The sequence below is a fragment of the Corticium candelabrum genome, chromosome 3, assembly GCF_963422355.1.
Source record: "Corticium candelabrum chromosome 3, ooCorCand1.1, whole genome shotgun sequence".
NCBI lineage: Eukaryota > Metazoa > Porifera > Homoscleromorpha > Homosclerophorida > Plakinidae > Corticium > Corticium candelabrum.
In genome coordinates, this window is record NC_085087.1 from 4,890,183 (window position 1) to 4,909,384 (window position 19,202).

Genomic DNA, 19,202 nt, shown 5'->3' on the forward strand with positions numbered 1-19,202 from the left:
ATTCACAATACTTTACAAAGGTAGTAATTCTTACTCTAGCAAAGGCACAATAAAATTGTTCAATCTCACTGCCAGTAGTCACATTTATCAGCACAGACTGTAGCTCTTTGTGTCTTTGCGCGAGCCGCACGAATGTGGCGTGACATCTGCAAAGCACACCACCTTTTAAATATCCCGTACGTACATATCAGGTATGTCTTTTGATATTGTTTGTACGATAAATGACATTATTACGTTATAATCAGTTTACTTCTAATCAAGAAAATTATTATCAACGTACAGGCCAGGCCAATGCTTGGCAACTTTACTGCTTGTGTGTTCCTCAGACTACGCCATGCATATGCTCTTCTATCGACTCAAACACAATTGGGTGATACTTGTTTCATAATTATTTGAAAGTTTGAATCAAATTGTATGTCATTAGGTAAACTTAAAATCTATTCTTGACGTCAGGTCATTCGCGGAACGAAAATGTAAGGTCTTAGGAGATCCATCTTAATGCTTTAAAGTTAATTAATTAATTTAACTAGAAAGTCTGTCGCTCAATTGCAAGCAATGCGAATCTTACAGCTATATATACAGTATATATGGGTTTTGTCGCTTATACATTTCTTTGCAAAATATGCTAATATAATTTACTTGGAAAAGATGGAACACTGTTGCTATTGTAACGTATTACTATTGAAATAATAAACGTAGTAAGTGTTCGACTCAGTGTAAAATGAATTAAGTTTTAGGAGTCTTACTCTATAGCCGCTTGCTTGCTTGCTTGCTTGTGTGTGTGTGTGTGTGTGTGTGTGTGTGTGTGTGTGTGTGTGTGTGTGTGTGTGTGTGTGTGTGTGTGTGTGTGTGTGTGTGTGTGTGTGTGTGTGTGTGTGTGTGTGTGTGTGTGTGTGTGTGTGTGTGTGTGTGTCAAATACAGAGCTTCGACGTCCCGCATCAAGAGTGCGCACCTTCAAACTTCTACGATTGCATTTAACATTCCTTCTACAGCTAACTAAACAACGGTGTTAGCGCATAAATTTTGACTAACATTTTTATAGTATTTGTTGACAGTAGCATATGTGAGGGAAGAAGAACGAGGAATTGCTGTAGTCACTGCTCTATTTTCATCATTATGGTCAAGGTGATCATATTCCTCAGTCTTAAAGTATACAAAACAATAATTAATATGTAGACAATAAAAATATTTTACGCTGTAATTACCGGCATGTTATTTGCGTTAGCAGCAACTTGCGACTTAGAAAAATGTCTAGTTGAATCCACACCCAGAAAACATGGTACGTCATAACCTCCTCCAGTTGTCTCGTCAGCTGCAATTTTATTCGCGGTGTCAGACCTCAAAGAAAACTTGACTGCTTGTCTTTCTGGTGTGGTTGCACACGATACTTCTTCAGCCGAAATATTGCATACAACTGGCTCGTCATACTCTCCAAGCTACAAAGATTGATTTAATAAATTTGATATGTATGTTTAACACCAAATATTTGTTTAACAAATTTTGACTTTTTAAAATTATAAATATTTTTAAATTAATCAAGAATTAAAAGCAATTTTCATTAATAATTTTCTAATTTGCCTTTTTTATAATCTGTTACCGTAGTTGCGCATTTGCTAAATGTTGCTGTCGTCATATTCACTTCTGTCTCATACACTGATGGCTGTGATTGTAAGGGTGGATCATAACTGTACATTAAAATCAATTTGAGAAACTTGCTTTTTCTTATAAATCTGAAATACCTTGACTCTTGGCGTTTCTCTCTTAGAAACTTAGCTCCTAGTCACATCACAATGTGCAAAGCAAGAACAAAAATGTTGTATATATTACATACTTCTAATACAAAAGACAAGCAGAGTAACAAATACAGTTAGAGCTGCGATGCTAAAAATAGCAATAACTACATAACTCCAAATTGAAATTTCTAAACAAAAAAGCCAAATTTAATAACATTTCTTGAAATTAAATTTTTCTTACTTGATGAAGTTTTGTCATCTGCTTTATTTCCAGCACTTTGGTTTGTTGCTCCTATTGTCATAGTACTTGTTTCAAATTTTTCAGGAGTAGAGATTTTAGCTGTTCGCAAACCAGATATTTAAATTACACTTTGTTCATTCAGTGTGTTCTTACATGTAACTTACGTTGAGAAACGTAAAGATAAATATTTACGTTTGAATTTCCGTAACAGTTGTTTACATTTACAGTGATGTTTCCCGTATCAGTGACTTTCAGAGGGCCGAAGCGAACGCAGTTCTTCAGTATAGAAGCTATAGAAACGTCTGCTCCGTCTCTTTTGCTGATTGTTAGTGAAGGCTCAGGACTTCCGGTGACATTAAAACAAGCTTCAACAAAAGACTCTGGGAAACCTAGTAAACTGTTTGATTGTCTCGAAATTTGTGGAGGAACTACACAAGTAAACAATAGTAAATAGATTTATTAACAATCAAATAATATATTTTAATTTGATATTAAACTAAATCTAAAAACGTTTAACGCATTCAAGTGCATACATTATTAATTAACTATTAATTAATATTTATTGTCTTGTTACAATTATATACCACCAATATGTAGAGTTGCTGTCGCTGAAAGAAATTTCTTAGACTTTTTTATACGAGCTTCATATTTGACTCGAGCACCATCGTGCGCTTCGCTTATCCATGTTGTGTGAAGTGTTTTGTAACGAACATAAAAGACTCTCTTATCTGGTCTTCCGCCGGCTTTTTGCCACTTGTAAATATAGTCATTTCCATAGATGCTGGCAATCCAAGTGTACTTCTTAGAAGGTGCTTCATTGAGGCTGACATCGGAAAAATTGGGAGTGAAATAAAGAAGTGAACCAGCAAGTTGATACACTGTAATATTTTTCTTGTAGAGAGTGATTTTTCTATCTAAAACACACATTGATTAAATGATTTTATATCTGTTTAGTAATGTATTAGTGCATGAGTAATAATACGCTTAGCTGGTAAGGACAATAATCGTATAAGGTATGTGGGATCATGTACACCTTGCTGGGTGCGACAGGATACCATCTGGTTAGAAAAGACAGACTCCATAGTGGCAATATGGATCACTATACCAATTACCAAATAACCACAGCTCAACTTGTGAGGCATTGCTAGTCCGCCTAGACGAATTGCAACAGACTAAACTTAGAGACCATCAGAATTCATAAAATAAATACTTACAAAGTGTAAGCAACGATTAAAATATGTTGATGCTAATTGATCGCTGCTAGAGACAATTTTCAACACAAACGGCAGCTCTCTGTTGTCTTTGACATGTCGTGAGATTGTGGCGTGACGTTCATCAAACGCAACACAGAAACATCCCGTACATAGTCGTTAATCGTAAATATCAACATTGCTATTATTAGTAATAGTAACTTTTTATGTAACTTGTCTTAGTAGTCTATTTTCATGCACGAAATATAATTTAACAACATTAACCAAGTTCTAGCCGCATTGGTTTCTGCAAAGTGATATCAAATTTTTAATTGATTAAATAATGCATGATGTATTAAAAAAGATGTCAACAAGTCGTAATATTATTGCTTAGCCTCTTGGCTTCTAATATTCGATATTTGTAGTCGTTTGCGTCAAGTTTTAGCCCACTTGTTGCACTTTTGTCAGTACCACCTTACCTCAGCTAGACCATTGGAAACTAAGCTCTGACAGATATTGTTCACAATTCTGTTTGACTGCATGTGATTCTTACTAAAAACGAAAGATTTTTAGGTACAGGTTTGTATCTACAGTTTGAGTACCATTTGGATGGGACTGAACACATTCTTGTTGTAAAAGACAGACTTCATGGCGGCAATTAATAAGCATTGCTAATACAAAGGCCAAGAAAGTGACAGCCCAACTGCTAGTAAAGTATTGTCAATCTTCACGCACATTAATTTTAACATAGCTAAAGCACTCAATTTTATAAACTGAAAAATGTGAGCGCTGCTAGCTACTAGTATACGTTTCTATGCACCAGCCACTGTTGCCTTGCACGTGTCATACGTTTGAGGTGTGACAGTCATGTAACGCAACACCTTGTAAATGTCCCGTACGTATTCATTAATTTTAAATATTTACATTGCCATTATTGGTGATTGTAATTGGTTGCTTCTAATTTTTTATATTTTATGTATAATTTCTGATTATGACTACATTGGTTCTTAATATTTGACTTCGTATTTTGTTCTGAGGAGGTAAATAATTAATTAATAAATGATTGATGCATCATCAAGTCAGAAGTGTTGAGCACGATGTGATAATTACTTGCATGGCTAATTGACGTTTCGCATTCTATTGTTCTATTCGAGCTTTGGCTACGTTCTTTCTACTCTTGCTGTTAGTGTCGTTTTAGGTCGGTCATCAGGTGAACGACAATCAGTATGTGGTAAAAATGAGCCTCGTAGACATAGACGGAAGTAGATTCGTACCTTTTGCTTTGTGATTTGTCAATTAAGGTTTCATGTGTATTATTTATCAATTTGTTTTAAACGAGTTGATTTTCAAATTCTTTTTCTTTTCTTACTAGGAGAAGGTCCTCACGTCCTTGGGTCAACTGCTTTAGATATTTATCTTTTGCTTAGAACATGTGTTAGAATGGTTGGCTAGACCTAGAAACAAAAAACATTTACTTGGCAAGAACGTGAACGGAAAAGAGATTACAATCGGTCCTATGAACGAACAATTGAATCATGTTGATGTATATTACAGTTACAAGTATAGTGAACACGGCCAACGTGTATTTCACAGAAGCGGTGCAGCTACCTTGCATTTGCTCGGTTAGTATATATTTTGTATTCTTAATAATTACATGTACAGGTAGGTACCAGTCAAGTTCGGCGTTACTAACTAAACAATTTATTTTGCAAATTATATTTTGATATTTTATTTAGACGTCATTAACGGAAATTCAATTCGCCAGCAAGTGCTCGTCCATTGAGGACAACAGCCCGTATTTTGCGTCATATCGAATGACAGCGATATTATCACTCCATCATCTCCAATTCATATTTTCTTGTTGAAAGAGATAACTGACGGCAATACTTCAACTTTCTACAAATACATTGCACGTGATCGCTATTACTATTAACATGGCTGCAATTGGATGAAATCACTACAAGAAACAGATAATGGAAACTATATCATGCAAATAAAAACGTGTTTCCAAACTTTCAATTTTAAATTCTTCATAACAATTATTCACAAAAAGTGAATTTTACGCGATCAACACTGCAGATTTGTATTGCAATATAAATATTTGTATTTTCTATTTGATATGTGCAGGTCTGTCAAATTACACACCAATATCTGTTGCTTCATCTTCAACAAGTAAACAGCCAATAGTAACTTCTTAGTATTGTGATTGTAAATATTGTAATTTTGTGTACACCTGTAGGCAAAGCTACAACTGTGGTTCAATCAACATTGAGAGTTAAGACAACGACATTATCTACATCTCAATACATAAATGCTTCATCTTTCTTGGTACAACGAAACCAATCATATGGCTATATCACAACTGTTGGGAGTACTTGTTCAGTACTAAATTTTAACTCAACTACATCATTAAAGAGAGAAAAACTTCAAAGAAAGCGAATGAACTATGATTATGATGTTTCAATTGAAATGCGTTTAATTATAATTTTGCCTAAGAAATATAAATTGCACAAATTTATAAAACTATTTGTATGGATAGCTGTACGTCAACTATAGTATTGATCAAGACTACAAATGCTGTGTCATATCTAATGCAAATGTTCAATTAGTCATAAAAATTAAAAGTTATCTTTAATTATGCTACAAACAATGTACTACCACAAGTGAAACTGTGCGGTAGTATCTATGTACTTGTACTCAGAAACTGAGGTCGTATTGACAAATGTTTTAGAATGACTGGTCTGTAAAGGCACATGCACCACTCGCTAGCTAAAGCAAACGGAAGTAAACACCACACGTCCGCAACGATCATAAAAATGGTCTTTCTACAACAATTCTGCATCTTATCTATACTTACATGTGATATAGCTACATAGCAACGTCTTACTACTGTACTTGACCTATTATTGTAACTGGCAATAGACTTTAGACACCAATTATTCTTAGTAAGATTTGTTGTTCAAGTTTGGTGAGTACCATATTATGTATATACAAATGGATATGTTTATTCAAAAAATAAATTTGAAATAATTTATGTATTTATTTCAAATTTAGATTAGAGAAATTTTAGTTAAATTAAACCTTCTTATTTTGCCTCAGAAGCATTAGGTTCTGCTAGGAAATTAATATATATATATTATTTGAAATGTTTTGCAGGTTACAGACATTATTTTAATTAAGTCAAGATTTAGACTGTTTTAATTGCTTTACTTTGAGTGTACATTAATGCTGTAGTTAATAAATCGGATTGTCCTGATTGATGCCCACATCTGCAGTTGATGACCAAGCATGTCTTTATATCTAAGTTTTTGGCCATTAGTTCTTCTCTTGGCATTTAACAACTGTCCATGTAAAACTTGCTTTTGTAGCATTCTGTCATTTATCCTTGTGACATGACCGACCCTTTGTAGTTGCTGTTTTGTTATCATACATTCAATCCCTGTCATACCAGATCGCTTCAGAATCTCATTATTTGACACTCTTTTACTCCAATGAACTCGCAAGATACAACGCAGACTACGAAGATGGAATTTTTCAAGTTCTTTAATGTTTGTTTTGTAAAGCCTCCATGATTTTGACTCAGAAAAGAGTTGTAAGAATGACTGCCTTGTATACTTTGATTCTAGTTTTTACTTTGATACCTCTTTGACTGCACAGCATCTTTTGAAGTGCACCATATGATCTATTTGCTGTTTGCAAGCGTGTAGCAATGTTATTATTAATGGTGCAATCATCAGAGATGACACTACCAAGATAAGAAAATGTAGATATTTTCTACAATGCTTCTCCAGAAGCAAAGATATCATCAGCTGTTGTTTCTGCACCTGGAACAGGTTGAAACACACACACACACACACACACACACACACACACACACACACACACAAGCCAACTTGTTGTACTTTTGTCAGTACCATCTTACCTTAGCTAGAACAATGGAAACTAAGCTGTAACATCTATTTTTCACGATTCTGTTTGATTAATGTGATTATTCCTAACAACAAAAATATTAGGTACAGATTTGTACCTATAGTTTGAGCAACATTTTGGATGGGACTAAACACAATCTTGCTGTGAAAGACAGACTCCATGGCAGCAATTAATAAGCATTGATAATGCAAAGGCAAAGAAAGTGACATCCCAACTGCTGGTAAATTATTGTCAATCTTCACGCATATTAATTGTTTTCAACATAGTTAAAGCAATCGCTTTATAAACTGGAAAATGTGAGCGCTGCTAGCTACTAGTATACGTTCCTATGCACAAGCCACTGTTGCTTTGCACGTGTCATGCGTTTGTGGTGTGACAGTCGTGTAACGCAACACCTTGTAAATGTCCCGTACTTATTCATTAATTTTAAATATTTATATTGTCATTATTGGTAATTGTAATTGATTGCTTCAAATACTTTATATTTTATGTATAAGTTCTGATTATGATTACATTGGTTCTTAATAATTGACACTGTATTTTGTTTTGAAGAAGTAGTTAATTAATTAATTAATAAATAATTGATGCATCATCAAGTCAGATGTGTTGAGCACGACGTGATAATTATTTGCATGGCTAATTGGAGTTCCGAGTTCGATTGTTCTAGTCGAGCTTCGGCTACGTTCTTTCTACTTCTTGCTTTTGGTGTCGTCTTAGGTTGGTCGCCAAGTGAACAACAATCAGTATGTGGTAAAAATGAGTCTCGTTGACCTAGACGGAAATGGATTCGTACATTTTGCTTTGTAGTTGTCAATTAAGCTTTGATATGTATTGTTTAGGATCTCGTTTTAAACTAGTTGATTTTCTAATTCTTTTTCTTTTCTTACCAGGGAAAGGTCCTCACGTTCTTGGGTCTACTGGTTTAGATATTAATCTTTTGCCTAACACTTACGTCACTCTACAGTCAGTACCATTGAAAAGAAGCAATTTTGTCGTACAATGGGAGACTAGACCTAGAAGCAAACAACATTTACTTGGTCAGAACGTGAAGAGAAAAGACATTACAATCGGTCCCATGAACGAACAGTTGAATCATCTATTTGTATTTTACATTTACAAGTATAGTGAACGCAGCCAACATGCATTTCATACAAGCAGAGGAGCTATGTTGCATTTGTTTGGTTAGTATATATTTGGATTCTTGATAATTACATGTACAGGTAGCTACCAGTCAAATTTGACGTTATGGACTAAACAATATATTTTGCAAAATAGAATTTGATATTTTCTTTAGACGGCATTAACGGAAATGCAAGTCGCCAGCAAGTGCACGTTCCTTCAGGACAACAGCCCGTATTTTGCATCAGACCGAATGACAGCGATATCATCACTTCTTCACCTCCAATTCATATTTTCTTGTTGAAAGAGATAACTGACGACATTACTCCAACTTGCTACAAATACATTGCAAGTGATCGATATAACTATCAACATGGCTGTCTGTGGATGAAATCACTACAAGAAACAGATAACGGAAACTATATCATGCAAATGAAAACATGTTTCCCAAATGTAAATTTTACATTCTCCATGATAGTTATTAACAAATCAACAAGTGAGTTTTTTGTGACATTACAGATTTATATTGCAATATATAAAATTGTATTTTCTATTTTGATATGTGCAGATGTGTCATATTACACACCAATATCTGTTTCTTCATCTTCAACAAGTAAACTGCCAATAGTAACTTTTTAGTATTGCGATTGCAAGTATAGTAATTTAAATTTTGTGAACACCTGTAGACAAAGCTACAACTGTGGTCCAATCAACACTGAGAGTTAGGACAACGACATTATCTACATCTCAGGATACACATGCTTCATCTTTCTTTGTACAACGAAAACAATCGTCTGGCTATTTAACAACCATTAGCAGTATTGGTTCAGTACTTAATATTAACTCAACTAAATCATTAAAGAGATAAACAAAACTTCAAAGTAAGCGAACAAACTCTGCTTATGATGCTCTATTGACATCCAGTTAATTATAATTTTGCCTGAAAATTATAAATCGCACAAATTCATTGAACTATTTGTAAGGCTAGCTATACGTAAACTATAGTATTGACCAAGAGCGTAAATGCCGTCACTGAATATACAACAGGTTTTGTGGGAGACGCTTTTGAAAAGGACAAAACGATTAGTAAAAATTATTTTTATCATAGCTAATGCAAATGTTATTTTAGTAGTACAAATTAAAAGTTAATTTTAATTTTGTTGCAGACAATGTACTACAACAAGTGAAACTTTGCATTAGTATGCATGTACCTGTACTCAGAAACTGAGTTCGCTTTGACAAATGTTTTATAATTAATAGTCTGTAAAGACACATGCACTACTCACCAGCTAAGCAAACAGATGTCAACACTACACTGAAGCAACAATCATAAAAGTGGTCCATCTACAAAAATTCTGCATCTTATCTATACTTAACTGTATTATAGCTACATATCAACGTCTTACTAATGTACTTGACCTGTTAGGCTAACTGGCAATAGACTTTAGATACCAATTATTATTAGTAACATTTGTTCTAAAAAATTTGTGATTACTATATTAAATATGAATATGCTTATTCAAAAAATAAATTTGTAATAATGAGTGTATTTATTCCGATTTCAAATTAGAGTAATTCTATTTACTTTTAAAGCATTATATTTTTCCTAAAAAGCATTTGTTGTGCATAAAAATTGAGATAAATGTTTATTTATTATATTTAATTATTTATTTATATTTATTTATTTATATTATTCTGTAGTTTCTCAGGTTACAGACATTATGTTAATTAAGTCGAGATTAAACTTTTAAAATTGCTCTACGTTAAGTGTACATGCATGCTGTAGTTAATAAAATCTGGGTGTTTAGACAGTGGACAATCAATTGTGATAGCTATTTGCTGCTGCATCGTGCTTGTGACTGCCACATTAACTGTCGGTTTCTCTTACAAGTACCGTCACAGTCTACGAACACTCTGCAGCAAACATTGCTGTGGCATAAATCAAGGTGTATAAATATATAATCATATATTTACATGTTGTATAGAATCTAACATTTTAAAAACAGAATTTGAAGTCGTCTACGAAAATACAGACCGTCAAATTGCATTGAAATCAACTAACAGGTAGTACGTTAGGTTTTATTCTTTATCTAGTTTATACAGCTATACCTGCCGGTCTCTAAATTATTTGTATGTAAATAGAGTTTTTTACACCTCTCAACGTGAAATTCAACCTGTATCCGTTCATCCGGAAGTCGTTTACGCAACTGTTGAAGACACACAGAGGCCAGTGAGTGAAAGTCGTGTAGACGAAGCACCAGCTGTTGCACAATCTCAGCAAATGCAACTGCAAATCAATTTGGCCTACGGTACCCCACAGTTATAGTAAGAGTTTCTAACAATGTGGGAAAGTAAGTGTAGGACGTTGTGTGCACATGAACATCTAAAACGATATCTGCATGCTAGCAAGTAGGTGGACAAGCTAGTAAATGAGTGTAACTGTTTGCTACAAATATTCAATGTATTAAAAGAGTTAATTGGTTTACGAGATAGATGTGATGCTTTTGGACCTACTCTCACGTGGTCCCCACGTCTGCTATGCATACCAGTACCTCTTTTCGTTCGGTATCCGTTCATATATTTCTCGGCTAAAACGTTTCTTGTAGACGGTGCCATAATAACTGCGCATATTCAGAACGTTATTGCTTTCTATTTATTTTGGTTGGTGCAATTTTATGTGAAATATTCGAGCCTATCTGTATTAGTTCATCCGGTCCTAACTTTAATTAATAGCAAATGTATACTGTTATAAATTTATGACGCGCGCTGTCCTAACTGAATCAGACTTGCTGCTGCAGCGTTCGCCCGCATGCAGAGGAAATGCCTGACAGCGCTAATTATAAGTGGGCGAGAACATGACGATTGCACTTCATTAGCAGCACTGATCGTCACACATTGTGTAGTAAGCGATAGATAGACGTTGTTTGCGCGACTCGAGCTTTAATTCAACATATTAGATAATGATGCATGTCTAATCTAATTGAAGACAACGTAAAGTTGCTTCGTGTGTTGTTCGCTTCTTACAATTAGTATAAACACACACACACACACACACACACACACACACACACACACACACACACACACACACACACACACACACACACACACACACACACACACACACACACACACACACGGCACGGTTGTGCTAACGATTAATACATACAAAACAATTAAGACGCAAATACAAAATGTACATAATTGATTTTGTTAATATCATTGATTATATAATACAAATTCGAATAAAATATTGACACATTGTCATGCTATTCTGAGAAATCTAAGATAGAGGCAAACGATCGTTTACTGTTAAAATATTATAAAATTATTATTATTTTCAGTCTCTGCATGTATTTTGGAGCTAGACACATCACGTCTTCACTCTACACATAACAATCAATAAAATACCAGTCGTCATAGATATGACAGAAAAGTAAACATTTTATGACCAAGATCCTTCACTTTGCCAATTTTTGCTTTTTGAAACTTAACACACTCCGCAGGTTCCAAGTAGTCCCTTTCGATTCAATTCTAAAAACAGACCAAAATCAAAGTATGTGGCAACTAAATCGATTACGAAATTTACCCGTTGTCATAGTAACAACATAACTTTTTTATCATATGCGGTAAAAGATCTTTGCAATTATTGTAATTATTCTTCATTGTTTTGTTGTCGGATGTTTGCTTGTAAAAATTGGTTTATATTCTTTAAAAAACCGAATTCTGCTCTACATATGAATTCCAATCAGGTGGAAGTTCTTGGCAGTTTCTGTCTTCTTTACTATTAATTATAAGAAAACTTGTAATTGCTTATTAATTACAATATGTATTAATTGTTCGAAATATTTACTTTACGTTGTACTGTTTCTTTGCCACCGTGGTAGAAAAATCACCAGCGCAACGACGATTATTTAATAACAATAGCAATAATAAAGAGACGGATATACCAACAGCAATTGTTGTTGTTGTTTACTAGTTATCGTATGGGCACGTCGAGGATATCGTTGTTATTACCCGAGGAGAGTGGCAGCGAATTCCGAGACAATTACCGAAGTATTAGCTGCCACTCTCCAGAGGCGTAAAAGCAATAATATCCGAGACTTGCCCATACAATAAGTGATTTGTATAATGCAAGGCCATTGGTTAGTTTGAATTCCCGTTCATTTTGAGCGTTTAAAGTGGAGTTGTGCGTACATTAATCTTACTAATTTGGCGTTCAACGGTGACGGTTGACTCAACTTGCGTGTTCAACTAAATGATTAATCCGAAGGCAGATGATGATGATTTTGAAACAACTAAGCCGAAAAGTCCCGATTTGTTAACGTTACTACTGAGGAAGACTTGGAGAGCTATTGCAACAGTTATCTTCCACACTAACCGTTTACTCTAAGTAGTTAGATGTAGTATAGGTGCATTTCCCGTTTAGTATCTCATTAGACGCTCATCAAATCATCTGCGTGTTACTGAAACCAGCTGTGTTGTGCTGTTGATCATAGCAACGGGAGGGTATACGCGTTTCCCTTCACAGCGGGAGGGTATCAGCGCATTTCAGGGTACAAACGACTTGTACCTGCTGTATCGACCAATCATTGTTGCTAAAAACCACGTGACATGATACAATAACAATGGTACACCTAAAGTGTTAATATCAATGTTTGATAATATTAATTAATTGACAAAAATTACTATTTACCGAGATTAGCAGAAAGTTTTATGAACTGATGGGAAGTGTAGGATGCAGAGACGCTTGACGAGCCAGTGGAATGTTCTAACCTCATAAATGACAATATTTATTACCGCTAATAATTATAATTTGGGTCATATTCAAATTTAAACTAGCAAAACTAAAAAAAATATTTCTCAATTTTTAAAAGCTTTGTGCACAATCTTTGGCATAACAGAAACTACAAAGCTATTGAAACAACTTAAAATCAATGAAAGAACGTCATATCTGTACTCGTACAGAAGATTATGGAGTGGGTGTCAGCACACTTACAATAGTTGTGACGTCATACAGATATGTCCAAACCGGAAAGTGTTTGCTAAGCAATATCGATATCTGGCTGCGTCTTGATCTTGAATTTAAAGCGTTTTTTCTGAGGCAACTTTTCGCTACAACACTTAAGCGTTTGTCACACGACACATCGAAACACACGACACCATCTTGCTTTTTATCCACAGATCCGACTCTTGTGCTATTGCAAGAGACAGACAGAGCAAACGCTGGTCAATTTCGGTGTTTTCGTAAGATTTGGTCTTCTTTCTTCTTGTTCTTCTTTATCTTCTTCTTCCTCTTCTTCTTCTTCTTCTTCTTCTTCTTCTTCTTCTTCTTCTTCTCCTTCTTTGTCTTGGTTTTCTTCTTTTTCGTTACGCGTAACTCTTTGAATACGGCATATCTAAAACTAAAACTTTGGGAAACGACGTAGAATAAGCCCACCTGTATTCTTTTGATGATACAAAAAAGAAACATCTAAGAAAAAAGTTTTCTAGAATAGATTTGAACCTACTACCCTACTTACGTTACACGTAATTGTTGTCAGCAAACAATAACTACGCCGCCAGTCCTAGGCTCCTGCTACCCTGTAATGTACGTTTTCTAACTACAGACAAGGTGACAAGATCTCTTAACACGTGCTGTAGTAAAGCCTACAGTTAGGCAAAGAATCGCGGTTTTGAATAGCACTGGCAAACTGATGTGCGTATTACTGTATACGTAGTGAAGTTGAACGTCATCGCAATCGCAGACGCGATATACCTCTTCTTGCCGTAATTGGAACACTAACGCCTTCAAGCAGAAAGCAAAAGCAAATTCGGCTCGCTTCCATCAGGAAATGTCGACGTTGAATGTGACGTTTGCTACGATCTATAGTTGCATGTAGCCTAGACCATGAAATTTTGGGCACAAAGTGAGTTGACTAGAGCTACCGTATTGTGGCATATAAAGTCAGATCTCTCGAAGCCGCAAATCAAAGACCACGTGCGTACAAGCAGGTCGCGTATAAAGGCTTTTGTTTAAGACGCTCAGCACGCGTACAGTACCTACTCGCGGTCACGCGCCCGTGCGCAAATGTTGGCGTGTGTGCGTTGCGTTCAATGACATCGACAATGATGACGAAGAAGAAGCTGACGCTGTTGAAACTGGCATTCCATTGCTGTCATGTCGTACCCTAACGTGTTCAAATGGTAGAGTACAAGTAAAAGCTAGCCCAGTGCGTCGGCCTGTACTCAACCTATAAATTAGTCTGTCGTAGCCACACCCTTCCCCGCTGACACACACACACACACACACACACACACACACACACACACATAAACACACAATACATGCACATATGCACGTAGCTCTCAAGTGCAGCTTCATTTATTAGTGGTAAGACATAATTTAAATTGCAACTAAATGTAACGTACGCCTGATTCAAACTTATACACAAAAACAGCACAGCTTATTTGCATATGTTGCAAGTTCATAACACTGTATACGTAAGATCCACATGCTCGAGATGTGTGACTATACATGTATACCAAGCTATAGAATCTTTGTTAATTAATGGAGTAGGTTGTGCTTTCGCACTCCTAAAACTTACCAAACTAAAATTTTAAAAACTTTTTCTAGGGAAAGAAATAGATGTAGGAATTGTATAAAATTAACAAAAACACGATTTAGATAATATGAACCAAAGCCAGACATAATTATTGAATCCTTCCAATAATATTCCACATTTTATATTTAGTGGGTTGGAAGGATTCACTAATGATGTCTGGCTTTGGTTTATATTATCTAAATCTTGTTTTTATTAAACTTTATACAATCTCTACATCTATTTTTTTTTGAAAAGTTTTTTAAATTTTAATATTATTACGGTCGAGATGATCATAATCCTCAATCTTAAAGTATCCAATACAATAATTAACTAGGATTTAAAAAATTTTTCCTTGAAAAAAGGAAAGAGATGTAGGAATTGCATAAAAAGTAGTAGAAAAAAGATCTATAGATAATATAAACCAAAGCCAGACATCATTAGTGAATCCTTCCAACCCCAAATAGTAAAATGTAGTGGATGTGGGGTTGAAAGGATCCACTAATGATGTCTGGCTTTGGTTCATATTATCTATAGATCTTGTTTCTATTACTTTTTATACAATCCCTACATCTTTTCCTTTTTTCAAGGAAAAAGTTTTTAAAATTCTAGTTTATAAGTTTTTAGGAGTGCGAAAGCACAGCCTACTCCGTTAATTAAACAATAATTTTATAGCCTAACAAAAATGCACCTTTTCTAAATCATACTTGGTCTAAATGTATAGTCTCGTATTTCGAGCATGTGCATCTTAGGTTTACAGTGTACTTGCAAAATATGTTAAGAGCTATGCAGTGTTTATGTATAGGTGGTTTGAATCAGACGTTACATTTAATTGCAATAATACCACTGGTAAGTATGAAACGGTGTTCTACTTGCTTCAGAGATACGAGCATACGTGCATGTAGTTGTGTGTGTGTTTGTGTGTGTGTGTGTGTGTGTGTGTGTGTGTGTGTGTGTGTGTGTGTGTGTGTGTAGATTGAAGAAGGAATTTATGCAGATGATTATCTATTAGATCTCCTGGTTATCTACAACAATTTCTAGATGCATTCTTGCATAATTTTAAAATTTGTGTCCGGTGGGGTATGAGTATTAGCGTTTAGACAACTAAAGTTCTTGCTGTGGATAACAAAGCAAGCTCGCATTTCCATTAATGGTCATGCATCACGTTACAGAATGTTGATGAGTTTGTTATCTAGACCAATTAATTGAAAACGCAAGATTCGGTTAGATAGGCTTGTCACTACTATGAGAATCGAGACGCTAGTTTCAGCAGCGTCACTTTTTTCTTCGTTATTATTGTTGGCCAGGTGTCATTGAACACTACACGCACACGTCGACATTTGCGCACGTGCACGTGACCGAACGTGTGTGTACGCGCGTGCCGAGTGTCTTGAACAAAAGCTCGACTTCTACACGTGACCGGTTTGTACACAGTACGAGGTCTTCGATTTGCGGGAGTTTGGTCTAAATATAATACGGTAGCACTAGACAACTGCAAAATTATTATCGTAGGCCACACCTTTAGGCTCGTAACAAACGTCACATTCCGAGCGCAGCAAATTTGACATTTTGTGATGGAAGCGAGTCGAATTAATTTGCTTTTGCCATAATTCAAATGCTTGAAGGCGTTGGTGTTCCAACTACGGCAAGAAGAGGTATATCACGTCTGCGATTGCGATGACGTTCAACGTCACTTCTAATTAATTAATTACGCGCACTTCTTTCGTTTGCTCTTGCGATTCAAGAGCGCGATGCTTTGCCTAACTGTAGGCTTTCAGGTTTTTCAACCACAAACGTGTCAAGAATTCTTGGCACCTTGTTGTACACGTGCACCTAAACTGCTTCAAGCAACGTAGCAAGAGCTTGTGATTGGCTGCCTGGCTATTGTTTGTTAACAATGGCTTATAACAATTGCGGTTGAACGTAAGTAGTGTGGCAGATACAAATCCATTCTAGAAATCTTTCTTCATAGATGTTTCTTTTTCTATGATCAAAAGAATACAGGTCGGCTTATTCTACGTCGTTTCCCAAATTTGAGCTTTAGATATGCCGTAGTCAAGGAGTTGTGAGTGACGAAGAAGAAGAAGAAGAAGAAGAAGAAGAAGAAGAAGAAGAAGAAGAAGAAGAAGAAAGAAGACACAATCCAGCGAAAACTCCGAAATTGACGAGCGATTTTCTCCTTCTGAATATGAGCTGAGATGAATTGAGAAGTAGTCAAGCGTAGTTTAACTTGTAAGGTTTCTATCTGTCGTTTTCAAGATATTTAACCTTATTTTAAGGTGATTTCTGAAGGTCTAAAATATCACCACACCTACACAACCTGGTCAATCCCTACATACAGGGTACTACCGTACCCTGTGTGATATATATATATATATATATATATATATATATATATATATATATATATACATATATGTATGTATGTATGTATATATATATATATATATATATATATATATATATATATATATATATATATACACCGCCAATTTTAGTAGTATAAATTGTCGTGCTCAATCAGATCAGTCTGGCTTGTAAATTTTCTTGTAAGCACCATAGCCAAACCATGCGTCAGAGGTGCTTAGACAATCATGGCTGCTTGTCTAAACAGAAGACATGATTTTACGTAGGATGCGACTGGATCCAAGAAGCACTGCTTTCTGTAATTGCCGCAGGTAGTGATGACATGCAATAATGTGCAGCCACCGTGCAATACCTTCGTGCACTGTGCCCAACAATCTCGACACAACTGGAACAACCAGTGTCCGACACTGTCACATGCGGCTTACTTCCATTCGCAAGTCTCTGTATTTCTTCAATTTCTCAGCTTGTTTCTAGGCGAGGTTTGTGTTTGTCTTCTTATTTCTGAAATTGATGTCAGGACGATTGGCACCGATATTCCTAGCAGTAGGGATACAGATTTAGAGGTGGCTGATTCACTAGCAAGTTGGAGTCGGGGCATGAAAGACATCAGAGTACATACATGTAATACGAGGATATTGTTTGCTTACAGAAATGGAGGTTGCGCTCAAAGTTGGTGATTAACGATCCCCGTCATCCTCACAGAGCCGCATATATACGACTCTGTATCCCCCAGCTCCACCGATACTGTAAATTTTAGAACTAACGCCTGCATTGGAATAGGTGACATGCTGATTATAGAAATCCATTACCTAACTTACTCCATGCGCTCTGCAGTATACATTGGCTTAAATCGCGAAGAGAATGTGTTCCAACTCTAAAAACATAGATAAAAAGAATTTTCTTAGAGTCGGAATTTGACAATTCAAGCGAAGACCATGGTAATGCGTAATCTGGAGTTAACCTTTAGCAACAAATTTTACTTGTATTTCAAAATTACGCAAATGTTGCATAATCGTTAAAGAACTGACTCACAGACGTCTTGTTAGCTAAACGTCTTAGCCAAGAGTAAACTTCATAGTTATGTTTTTATGCTAGCATACGTAACAGCAGCAGAAGATGGAACTGTAGGGCCCACCGGGTTGTTTCCGAACTGCAACTCAGCATACTGCAAACTCTGAAATGCACAACAATGATTGCAATATATGTTCATGTCATGACATAGTTTGTGTGTTTGAATTACCGACGAAATTGCCGCGCTGTCATTGTGCCTCGTATTGGGAGAACGGGCAGTTGAATGAGTAATGTGAGGAGCTGCCACGTCGTAGCCTTCTTGGCTCGATTTCTGAGTAACTGTTAATGTATTGTCGTACTCGATTTCGGGTTGTGAATTAGCCGTTGTAGTCTTTACTGGTGTGGCATACATTGCTTGTGCATCTACCTCGCAAAGTAACTCAGACTCGTCAGGATTGATTCTCTAAAATGAAATAGGATCGATAATTTGCTTAAATAGTAACAAACAGTTATATAATGTGGAGGTAGGTGAAAGGTGTAACTCGCGTACAGTAGTTTTAACCTTAACGTTTGTGACGTTATATATATAATATTTTAATTGACGTATATTATTTAATCTTTGTTTACACAACTATTCATTTTAATACGTACGGTAACGCACTCATACTAGCTAAACTGCAGAAGTCTGGTATACATGACTTGCCTATTTTTGTCTACTGTTTATTGGCAAGAGATTCAAATGTTTGTATCTGAAATTTGCTTCAAGAACGATTTTATTGTGACTAGTTGGTATGCATTAGAATTATTTGATTGTTTGAATTACATGAGAGGCCATGTTGGTTTCAGCTTGAGAGAAATTCGAGTAAAGAGGACATTCGGTTGGGTTTGTCGGTGAAGAGTCCAATGCGTGCTTTTTTGCTAGGACTATTGATAGCTGTTCTTCCGCTGTTACAGTTGCAGACTCTTTAATGAAAGGTGATACCACAGCTCGCTTCTTCATTGGCATTGCATATACAGTTGGTTCTGATT

General features: G+C 35.7%; 2 protein-coding genes across 2 annotated transcripts; both read right to left on the reverse strand.

Moving 5' to 3' along the window:
* Positions 1–997: 997 nt before the first annotated feature.
* LOC134177652 (uncharacterized) lies at positions 998–3,310 on the reverse strand. The gene is made up of 9 exons (XM_062644428.1): positions 3,190–3,310; positions 2,560–3,128; positions 2,140–2,403; positions 1,976–2,074; positions 1,833–1,922; positions 1,741–1,777; positions 1,599–1,686; positions 1,207–1,437; positions 998–1,144 (listed from the first exon to the last, which is right to left on the reverse strand). The coding sequence occupies exons 2-9, from the start codon at positions 2,900–2,902 to the stop codon at positions 998–1,000; spliced, it is 1,299 nt and encodes a 432-aa protein (XP_062500412.1). The 5' UTR covers positions 2,903–3,128; positions 3,190–3,310.
* Positions 3,311–18,208: 14,898 nt separating this feature from the next.
* Positions 18,209–19,153, reverse strand: LOC134177844 (uncharacterized). Its single transcript, XM_062644620.1, has 3 exons — positions 18,997–19,153; positions 18,403–18,636; positions 18,209–18,336 (listed from the first exon to the last, which is right to left on the reverse strand). Exons 1-3 carry the CDS (start codon positions 19,006–19,008, stop codon positions 18,241–18,243), a joined length of 342 nt encoding a protein of 113 aa, XP_062500604.1. The 5' UTR covers positions 19,009–19,153; the 3' UTR covers positions 18,209–18,240.
* Between the last annotated feature and the right edge of the window lie 49 nt (positions 19,154–19,202).